Here is a 12,122-nt window from a genome sequence, read left to right as displayed (position 1 = left end):
ATTTGGTAGGGGGTAATAATTTCCTAGGTATTATTACCCCGCTGTCGGTTATTGATTACTAACTAACTAACTAACTCTATGGCCTATGGAACCCGGAGGTTCAGTGCCGCGTTCACAAAAGATCTCCACTGACTTCTATCCTTAGCTAATTGCATCCAGTTTCTACTTTGTATTCCAATCTCTGCGAGATCCATCTTAATATTATCCTCCCATCTGCGCCTAGGTCTTCCTAATGGTCGTTTTCCTATGGGTCTACCAGTCAAGACTTTGAAAGCGTTTCTACTTTCTTCCATTCTAGCTACATGACCTGCCCACCTAAGCCTCCTAGACTTGACGACCCTAACAATGTTGGGTAAACCGTATAAACTATGTAGTTCCTTGTTATGAAGCTTCCGCCATTCCCCACTCTCGTTCCTCTTGGGTCCGAATATTCTTCTCAGGATCCTGTTCTCAAACACTTTCAGTCTATGTTCTTCCCTCAGAGTAAGCGACCATGTTTCGCAACCATACAGAACAACAGGCATGATTATAGTTTTATATATTTTAAGCTTCAAATTCCTTGACAGAATTCGCGACGACAAGAGATTTTGAACCGAGTAGTAACACGAATTCCCTGCTTTTAGTCGACATTTAATTTCTTCGTGAATATGATTTTCGTCTGTTAATATTGATCCTAAATATTTGAAAGTATCCACTTTCTCAAAAGCATTATTTAATATTTTAACGCCTCCACAATTTGCCGTATTACGGTCCCGACACACTTCCATGTATTTAGTCTTCTCTGCATTTACTTCTAAACCCATATCCCTGCCAGCGTTTAATAAGATCTCTGCATTTATTTCTACTGTTCTCCTATCATCCCCTATTAAATTGATTACTTCAAAGACAAACTCAAATGTTACATTATTAATTAATACCACTCCGTAGTATCTCTTAAGAGACACAGTAACTTTCGGCAAGATCGCTTTAAATCCGAAGATTTGGAAGGGGGATAAAAAATTTCCTAGAAAATTATTACTCCCCTTTCGGTTATTGGTTACTTCAAACACAAATTCAAATGTTAAATTGTAAATTGACAGCACTCCGTGGTATCTATTAACAGACACAGCCAATAGGGCAAGATGGCTTTAAATCCGAAGATTTGGAAGGGAGGTAAAAATTTCCTAGGAAATTATTACCCCTCTGTCGGTTATTGGTTACTTCAAAAACTAAGTCAAATGTTACATTATAAATTGATACCACTCCGTAGTATCTCTTAACAGACACAGCCACTAGAGCAAGATGGTTTTAAATCCGAAGATTTGGTACCGGTAGGGTGTAAAATTTTCCTAGAAAATTATTACGTTCCTGTCGGATTCTAGTTACTTCAAAGGCAAACTCAAATGTTACATTATAAATCGATACAACTCCGTACTATCTCTTAACAGACACAGTTACTTTGGAAAATATGGCTTCAAATCCGAAGATTTGGTAGGGAGTAAAAATTTCCTAGGTAGTTTTTAGCCCCCTGTCGGTTATTGGTTATTTCAAAGACAAATTCAAATGTTACATTCTAAATTGATACCACTCCGTAGTATCTCTTAACAGACACAGTAACTTTGGTCAATTTGGCTTCAGATCCGAAGATTTGGTAAGGGGGTAATAATTTCCTATGAAATTATTACTCCCTGTCGGTTATTGGTTACTTCAAAGACACAATCGAATGTTACATTATTAAGTGATACCACACCGTAGCAAGGTATATAAAATAACAGGTAGACCCAGTTCGCGATTAGCGTTCTGATTGGCTCCCTGTCAATGACGTCATGTGGAGTTATCTACGAAGAATTTTTTCACTTGCCTGCTTGTTACACTTCGCGCTTTACTCGTAAAACTGGATTCAAAACAACATAATTATGAATTTCCCTGTCTTTCCCAATGGAACGAATGAGTTCTCTACTCGCAGATGAGACAATATTATTTCATAAATCAATCAATATCGTCAATAATGATTAATTATCTATACAAATATGAATGAATATAATGTTTGCTCACTAACTTTTCCTAGACCTTCTGCAGATATTTATAATTTTTAGTAAATGAGTTCACCTAACTAACATTTTTATCGCATTACTTTGATTAAAGGGCAAATACTAATAGGGTAGAAGGGGTTCAAAATTTGCAATTAAAATATAGTATCTAAGAAGCCTATCAAGTTAGAAAGATGAAACTTCTCGTTAAACTTAAGTGAAAACATTTCCATTGCTTATGGAAATTTCCATTTAAGGGGAAGAGGGAGAATTTTCTATTCATATAAACAAAAATCATTATAACAATGTTTGACGACTAACTTCTTCTGAATCAACTTTAGTGATTTTTGGTACTTTAATGCACCTATCCCTAGCTTAGAATCTTATATTTTTGACTCGCGGTGGGAGGAGGTAGGAAGGAGACGACAAATAATAGAAAACTGCCGAAATTGGTGTCCAGTCCATAATTTTCCGAGTTACTGAAATGAATGGTGATCCATCCCGATAGTGTTTAAAACCAAATTCTCTTTGGATGTGGGAAACGGGTGGCATTATGGATTTTTGTCATTGCACTTTCATTGAAACGTGAATTCTAAGGGTGGAAGGAGTTTCAGGTAGTAAAATACATAAAGCATAATTCAAAATATTCAGAGAATCCGGGTATGTAATAACAAATTAGGTTAGGTTAGAATAGGTTAGGTTACGTTAGAAATCTAATCTACCCTTACCTAACCTAATCGAAGCTAACCTAACCTAATTTGGTTACGTTAGGTTAGAAATCTAACCTAACCTATTATACTTAGTGTGTATTAACTAAACTGTCAGATATAGTCACTTCAAAATAATTCCTTTACATTACTAATATTCGTTTATTGCCCTTAACCATGTCGGTCCCGGCATCCCCCACAGGGGACATAAAATATAACGAAATTTTTATTTCTTTACTACTTTAAAACCAGACGGCAACATTAAAAAGTGTTTACAGGGGACGATCATGGATCGATCATCCTATGTAAATCAGTTTTCAATGTTGCCAGTCTCAGTTTAAAGCTGTAAAGAAATAAAAATTTCGTCATAGTTTATGTCCCCAGTGGGGGACGGTGGGACCGACATGTATTTATACAACACACTTTACATTATGTATTACAGGTTACAAGTTACACAGGTATCTATAGTACTATACATAAATAAAAGAACCACCTTCACAGGGGTTAATTTGCAGTTATTTGTCTTACACTTTACCCTTCGATTTCTCGGTATTTAGTTTTCGTGGCTTAGCCCCCTCTTTCGGTCAGCCCTTCAATTATAAGAATAATGGTAAGAGCGCACGTTGAGCAGAACAGGTGATTTTATCACAGCACGTGATATTGGAGAAGGAATAAAATCAATGAGATTTGTATGTAACAGGTACGATTCGTATAGACAAGATTAGGTTGGGTTAAGTTCGTAACAGATTCCTATGAATGTTCTGCTCAAACTGTACTTTTACAAGAATAATGATTCAGAGGGAAATATTACCCTTTTATCAAATCTTCGGATATTAATTCATCTTGATCAAAGTGAGTGCCTCCGTTAACAGACAACATGGAATGATAGCAATTTATAATGTAACATCTGAGCTTGTCTTTGAAGTAACCAGTAACTGACAGGGGAGGAGGTAATAATTTCCTAGGAAATTTTTACCCCACTACCATATCTTCGGATTTAAAGCCATCTTGCCCAAAGTGGCTGTGTCTGTTAAGAGATACTACGAAGTGGTATCAATTTATTATATAACATTTGAGTTTGTCTTTGAAGTAACCAATAACCAACAGGCTGGTAATAATTTCCTAGGAAATTATTACCCCCTACCAAATCTTCGGATTTGAACCCATATTGCCCAAATTGACTGTGTCTGTTAATATATGCTACGGAATGGTATCAATTTTTATGTAACAATTGAGTTTGTTATTGAAGTAACCAATAACAGACAGAGAGGTAATACTTTCCTAGGAAATTTTACCCCACTACCAAATCTTCGGATTTAAACCCATCTAGCCCAAAGTGACTGTGTCTGTTAAGAGATATTACGGAGTGGTATAAATTTACAATGTAACATTTGAGTATGTCTTTGAAGTAACCACTAACCGAGAGTGGGTAATAATTTCCTAAGCCCATACCAAATCTTCGGATTTAAACCCATCTTGCCCCAAACTTACTGTGTCTGTTGAGAGATACTACGGAGTGGTATCAATTTATAATGTAACATTTGTGTTCTTCTTTGGAGTAACCAGGAACCGACAGGGGGTAATAATTTCCTAGGAAATTTTTACCCCACTACCAAATCTTCGGATTTAAAGCCAACTTGCCCAAAGTGACTGTGTCTGTTGAGAGAGACTACGCAGTGGTATCAATTTATAATGTAATATTTGAGTTTGTTTTTGAAGCAACCAGAAACTGACGGGGAAGTAATAATTTTCTAGCAAATTTTTACCCCCCCCAAACAAATTTTCGGATTTAAAGCCATCTTACCCCAAAGTGACTGTGTCTTTTAAGAGATACTACGGAGTGGTATCAATTTACAATGTAACATTTGAGTTTGTCTTGGAAGTAACCAATAACCGACAGGAAGGTAATAATTTCCTAGGGAATTTTTTACCGCCCCCCACCAAAGCTTCGGGTTTAAAGCCATCTTGCTCAATGTGAGGCCATATACTCACATTCAATGATATGAACTTTTAATGTAACTTCTGACTTTTCCTTCGATATTACCAGAAACCGACAAGGGGGTAAAGATTTCCAGGGGGTTAATTTTTCCAGGGGTAAAAAATCCCTGTGACACCGGCCGATTAGTATTTTGCTTGCTCTTTCAAAGGCATTAGAATTTATTGTTAGTGATCAAATTAGAACCCATCTAATGAAATACAGAAGTTTCAACCCATTTCAGTCAGGCTTCAGAAAGTACCTCAGTACTGCCACAATTCTTACTTATGTTACTGACGACATTAGACTAGCAATCGATAGAAAGAAGGTGATTGTTCTGGCTATATTAGATTTTTTAAAGCTTTTCAATCAATTGCACGTAAAATTCTCTTCCATAAATTGGCAACGAAATTTAATTTCTCCGATGGTGCTGCAAAATGGGTGCAGAATTATTTACAGAGACAGCAGCAATTCGTAAAGAATACTTCTTTCTCTTCCAATATACTCCAATCCTTCCTCTTCACTGCGGAATCTCACTGACGGTGTCTCTCAAGGAAGCGTCCTCGAACCTCTCCTATTCTGTCTGTACATTAATGACCTTCCTTCTCTCTTACAATATTGTAAGTATCACCTATACGCGGATAATTTTCAAATCTATATCTCAGGTCAACCTGATAACTTGGACAGTTTAATTCAACAAGTGAATGATGATTTGCACTGCATTTACTTGTGGTCAAATGAAAATGGGTTAACCATATCTACTTAAATTTAAATGCATTTGTGTCTCCTCTAAACGATTTATACAAATACATCCTTCAAATATACCAGCAGTATAGATAGATGGAACAATTATTCGATTTTCTGAAACCATGATAAATCTCGGGATAATAACAGGTCAAGTTTTTGAGTGAAAACCTCACATCAACTTTGTTCTGGTCTTTGCATTCACTCACCAGACTAAAGAAAATTCTACCCACTGAAACAAAGTTAATTCTTGTAATATCTCTAATGTTTCCTCACCTTAAGCAGCTCTATCAGACTTAAATGAAGAATTAATGTATCATTTACAACGTATCCAAAATGCCTGTATACGGTTTGCTTATAATCTCAAACGATCAAATATAATTTAACTCCGTACCACAGACAGCTGGAAATTCTGAAACTTCCGACAGACGTTATCTGCAAAGATTCACACATCTCTTTAAGACTTTGCGCTTTTAACAACCTTTCTAATTATCTCAACGATTGCAACCATTACGATCACATTACAAAATCAGGTGAAAATAAACTTCTTTCCCTTCTCCTACACGCGTCGAAATATTACTACGTAGAAAGCGTTCTTTACATCCACTATCCGTGCACGGAATGACTTTCCACCCAACATTCGACAATCTCACTCAATCAATCTATTTAAGAAGTCGGTTGAGAAGACCCTCCATGAGTACCTCTAGGCTTACTGATATCTGACAAAAAGTGCTGACTTTTATTCTTACCCTTTATTTGTTTTCATATTCGCTAAATACAGTATATCTGAACATATTACACATATGTTTATTTGTAATAATCTGTGTGTGCATGTGATATATATATATATATATATATATATATATATATATATATATATATATATATATATATATATATATATGTGTGTGTGTGTGTGTGTGTGTGTGATTATGAGTGTAATTTTTGTTCTGATTTCAATGTGTGTCATTTAACTTATTATTTTATAAATACTTGATATTGTCCTGATACTTGATACTGATATTAACCCTGATCATTTCATAGTCAAGTGGGAGACAAGGCATGATTAGACTTAACTTTGCCATGTAAAATAAGACTAAATAAATAAACCATCCTACATCGCTGGAAAATAATGGAACTCCATACCACGACGACTCATTATCAATTTTGTGAACATGGGAGCAAATTGCAGAGTCTGCATCTCTATCCGTGGTGATTACACACACACTTTTAAAGAGCATTTCACTTCTTCTGTAATAGGAGGTGAGAGAGGCATCATAAATCTTCTGTGGAGAAATAGCATTAGATGTTTGATGTTGCAAGATCAGGCAAGTATGATGGATACAGCAACACACTTCCCATTCAAGCTTCAATTTTTTTATGGGTGATCACACTTGTACGTGGTTTCACATTATCGTGAAAGAACGACTTTAGATTAACGAGATTTCGACATTTCTGGATGGAGAATTCATTCAAAGTATTCAATTACCAACTGTACGCATTCTAATTTGTTAAATTTATTGGTACGAGCTTGAGAAACATGATTACAATTCCACCACACTGAGGCTTCTAAAATTTGATCATTTGTGATATTGTAGTATCCTTAGTATGCAACACTGAAAAAGTGTCATATTATAAGTTTTAACAATATGTTGATTTTGAAATATCAGATCGTCTAATGAGCATAGAGTCTTTTGCGTACAAGATGATGTTAGTGCCCCAATTGTGAGGGTATACGAGTCGCAATAGGTTAGGCCTAACTTTATTTGTAAGCTGAAAATTGAAGGTAGTGATTGTGCAAAAAATGGTGTAATTCATATAATCGGATGTAAGGTGTTGCGCCGTGAAGTTGAGTGAATTTTCCGAAAAATGTCACTACATATGAGCATTTTATTTGTATAAAGGGACAATTGCTGCGCAGAAAGAAATTGGTACTATTTATGGGAAAAATAAGTTATCAAAAACAACAGTCGATAGATCGTTCAATCTCTTTATAGTTCTGGAATATCGATGTTTAAGATGTTCCTGGCAGTGGGTGACCAATCACAGAGATTCTGGCAGAAGTCGAGCAAACCGGCAGGTTAGCAGTCATGACATAGACATTGGCCTAAAGATCCATAATCAAAAAGTGCTTAACCATTTGGAGGAAGCTAGACATTTACGTGCCACATGATATGACTCAACAACATTTACACGACTGAATTTTTGTTCTACTGATACGTAACGAAGTCAATACATTTCTGAAACTGTTGAAAACGAGTAATGGAAAAGTGAATAACCTACAACAAAAATTGCGAAAATGATCCTACTTGAAGTGAGGAGAAACTCCACGGTCTTTGCCAAAACCCACACTAACGCCAGGAAGGTTATGCTATGCGTTTGACGTTTGGTGGAATTGGAAGGGCATCGTGGATCATGAGCTTTTGCTCCAAGTACAAACATAGACTCGGACCTGTACTGTCGACAACTAGGGCGAATGCACCTAGCAATTCAAAAGAAACGGGCGGAACTGGCAAACAGAAAGGCTTTTGTATACTACGCTGACAACGCCAGACCGCATACATCTTGAACAACCTCCCAGAAATCGCGAGAACTTAGCTATAAGATTTTAATGTATCAATTGTATACCCTGGGCTAATCCTATCGGATTATTATTTGTTTCGGTCTGTGGGAAACTTTGTTAGTGGTGTTAATTTAGTTTCAAAAGAGATCTGTGAAAACCGCGTGTCAACATCATAAACTAGGAAGTTCTATAGCAACGGGGATATAGTTTTGCCGAAAAATGACAGAAGACCATTGAACAAACCAGTGCATATGTGATTTTATGATGTAAGTTTCAAATAATAATAACTACATTCTGAATTTTGAGAACCACAAGCCAAGCAGTCAGAAGCAATCAGGAATTAAAAAAAAATAGCGCACTAGACTCGAAAGAAAAAGTACATCTTCCATCTTCTGTCGAAATAAGATAGTCCCATCCAGCAGTTTCAGGGGGCTGTTTCAATCACATCATTACTTTCTACTTCTACTGCAGATGAAATCCTTAGAAATTATCATTGCGGATTTAGGCGAAATTGATCAACCATTTACCATTCGAGAAATACTCGAAAAGAAATGGGAATAGAATAACCCGGTATATCAATTATTTATTGATTTTGGAAAGGTCTGCTACTTGGTTGGAAGGAAAACATTTTACATCATTCTTACAAAATTTGAAATACCAAAAAATCTAGTTAGATTAATTTAGATGCGTTTAAATAAATCCCCAAGTTTGCTTAGAATAGGAAAATACTTGTCCACGAGCTTTCACGTCAAGAATGGCCTGAAACAAGTAGATTCGTTGTCGCCATTATTATTTAACATTGTTCTGGAGTATGCTATAAGGCAAATCAAAGATAGCGAAGATGGCCTAGAGTTGAATGTTTTTTACCAGGTTGTGTCGTATGCTCATTTTGAAAATCTGATAGGGTATGACAGGGAACAATGGAAAGAAATATAGAGGTTTATTAAACCCTTGCGCGGACATAGGTTTAGAAGTAAATGCAGAGAAAATTAAGTCCATAGAAATTCCTCGGGATCGTAATACTGTGAATTATGGACATTTCAAAATATCAAACAATATTTTCAAATACCTAGGATCAATATTAACAGACTAAAACCATACTCACGAAGAAATAAAATGTTGACTGGAAGTAGGAAACTCGTGATATTATTCAGTTTAAATTCTTTTGTCCTTCTGTCGAGAAATTTAAAGCTTAAAATATATAAAACGATAATTATACTTATTATCGCTGTATGGCTGCGAAATATGGTCGCTTACTCTAAGGGAAGAATGCAGGCTGAAAGTATTTGAAAATAAAATCCTGAGACATTGATTTTTTTGATCAAATTGTAGATGTTTATCGATGATTTGTTATATGAGTAGTAATTATCATTATTTATCCTTGTAGTGTCTGTTATTGCTAAGAAATTTAAAATAATGTATGTTGATGCGCTCTTATTTCTAAATAACTAAATAATTTTGTGAAACTAAACAGTTACACATGTGGAAAAAGTAAACTTTAGAGTAACCAACTAAACACAAAAGTTGTTCTCATGTAGTTTTCTTTGAGGAACGTATGCCTCAGTGGCTATATAGTAAGAATGTTTGCTATCATTACCTGTGATATGATAAGCGCCGTGACTCAGAGGAGTTCTTTGGTTCTTCGAATTCTGCTATAAATTTGCTTGTTACACCGACTTCTTCATCTTTCTCACTGCCAACAGCAGCTTCTTCAATAATTGATTCCATTCTTTTAAGCTCAATAATATGCATTGATCCTGATTCCATTTGATCGTTTGCTCCTTCAACATTAAGTTCTCTAGAATTATGAACAATTGAGCCATTATGTCTTTCCAGTTCTTTGGGCTTACTGTGCCACTTGATTGGCTGGTATAAAGTGGCACCAACAATCGAATTCAAACTAATACCAGCAAGAATAAGAATTGTTCCACGAAATCCATAATAGTCCAACAATACTTTTATAAGCAAAGGGGAAAGAATAAACCCAATTCCAATAATAGCTTGGGATAATCCCATTGCTATACCTCGCTTCTCCAGAAAATAACAATTAAATGCGGTAAATGAAGCAGGAACTACTAAACCAAGTCCTATACCTGTGGAAAGAAATGTGCAAGTTAAACATACTCGTATCTTCACACAACAATGGAACTAAATATGATGTTTTAAACTTATCATTTATAGGATAAGAATGAGATATGAATCACAACAAGGGTTGAAATTCTAGCTAATAAAATATCTTAAAGTAACATAGGGTACCGCACAGTATCATCCCTCTGAGGAAAATAGGGAACTACTTAAATAGGTAACTGCAACTTCCATGAAGGCCCTATAAGTCTTTTTTCTTTCTTTCTTTCTTTTTTTTTTCTTTTTTTTTTTTTTAAGCGTTCGTTAAAAATACGAGGCCACTATTTGGTACAGCTCATAGTCTAATTTAATGAAGTTAATGTTACCAGGCATCTACTTTTACGCAGACATGTCCTCATTCTTGGGGCCTGGAAATGATTCAGATGAGGTCTTCGAGAAATGGCAAAATATCTTTTGGGGGAATAGATGCAACTTCTTCATCTGTAAGGTTCATATTATTAAAAAAAATATTGAAACCTTTAGTTACGTGCATCATATATTTTCTCCAGAGAAGTCTTTTGGGGATGGCAGAAGGAATAATTTCCTGAATTTGATATATATATATAATCAATAAATAGTATAGTATTATATTAATGTAATACATGTGAAACTATTTATATCAATGGAGATTTGCCACTCAAACAAAAACGAAATTTGAAATGACACCGCCGTTTCTCGTTATGCTGTTATCAGATTTGGAAGTAGTATGAAACATTTAGTGAAATCTATAAATGTCCCCTCTTCTAAAGTTTATCACACAGGTACACAAATGCGAATCGAATCGAATGGTAGAAGCTTCGCTAACCCCTCGCTTCAGTAATTCAGCAAGTGTAGATTTAGCTTCCATCTTTCAACTCAAAATACATTAGTGTGTCTTTCTGTCCATTTCACTGTCTCTACCTCTACCTCTATCTGCCTGTCTGTCTGATCAACATGCATTCTCTAAAACTTCACGTGAGAATTAAAAGTTTATTCATTTGTTTGTGAAAGAGAAGTGCCCCTTTTCAGCACTGAGACTATATGAAACGTGGACTCATTCAAGGGTGAAATTCATAGTGTGTTATAATTTCAATGGTGTGGTAGCTCGAGACATTGAATGGTATATATGAGACATTGCATTCATAGTTATTCAGTTAGATTACTTGGAAGTTGAATTTTTTCAGAAAATTCAAAAACAACCCTCCATTACTCCTCTTTCATACATTGTGAACAAGCATAATATGTATTTTTTTTTAAATATGTGGTTCTGCGTAGTATAGTGGTGCGAACGGTCCCAGGTTAAATTCCCGGTGAGAACACTCCGTACAGGAAGTATAAAAGTTTTTTTACTTTTATAAACACAAGTTGAAAATTTTGGGGTGATTTCTCTATTGAAAGAGGAGAATTTTTCTTTTCGTAGGGAAAGGGAAGAAACACAATAGAAAAATATTTGTTGTCTTTCGTTAGACGATAAAGAATTTTGAAAGAGAAAGATGCCAATCTACTTTGAAAGAACTACAACAAAATCTTATCCCTACCCCTAACCACGAAGTAGACTAGCACCTCAGAAAACATAACGCTTCGTCAGTGATCTTGTCTGTTCGTTTGCATACTGAGAATGAGAGAAGCAAGATGTAACGAGATAGATCATGGGGTAGGAACATACTACTTTGGACTTCTGCAAATATCGGGTTAATCTAGTGGCCTCTTCCTGGGACTGGAAATTAATGACCAGCGATGCATTTCCTCTATCATTAAAATGATATTTTACACACCCAAGGAAGGTGTTATGTTGCGAGACATCGTACCATTTTTCCTCTATGCACACTCATAATATACCTTCTTTAGTCTACATTCTTACGAGCAGCAGCATCATTTCAGGTTTTCCTTAGGGGGAGGAAGACTCTCCGATATATATAGAGTTTCACGTTTTTCATGAGCTTATTATTATACGATTGATTAAAATGTATATACGTCTCAAATTCAGAGGGGACTATTGTCCTCTTACCTCCTCAAATGAC

The 12,122-nt window shown here is 35.6% G+C and overlaps 1 protein-coding gene across 2 annotated transcripts in view; it reads right to left on the bottom strand.

Annotated features, from left to right (window-relative positions):
• The window catches only part of LOC145680884 (monocarboxylate transporter 9-like), a 61,619-nt gene that overhangs the window by 32,482 nt on the left and 17,015 nt on the right, over window positions 1-12,122 (bottom strand). For both annotated transcript variants that reach the window (XM_081752033.1, XM_081752034.1), the window contains one exon: window positions 9,596-10,091. In XM_081752033.1, coding sequence (XP_081608159.1) covers window positions 9,596-10,091 — 496 coding nt within the window. The remainder of the gene's footprint in view (window positions 1-9,595; window positions 10,092-12,122) is intronic.

The sequence above is a fragment of the Thermobia domestica genome, chromosome 3 (assembly GCF_964235325.1).
Source record: "Thermobia domestica chromosome 3, izTheDome1.hap1.1, whole genome shotgun sequence".
In the NCBI taxonomy this organism is placed as follows: domain Eukaryota; kingdom Metazoa; phylum Arthropoda; class Insecta; order Zygentoma; family Lepismatidae; genus Thermobia; species Thermobia domestica.
The sequence above is the reverse complement of the archived record's forward strand: the minus strand, read 5'-3'. Positions and strand labels throughout refer to the sequence as shown.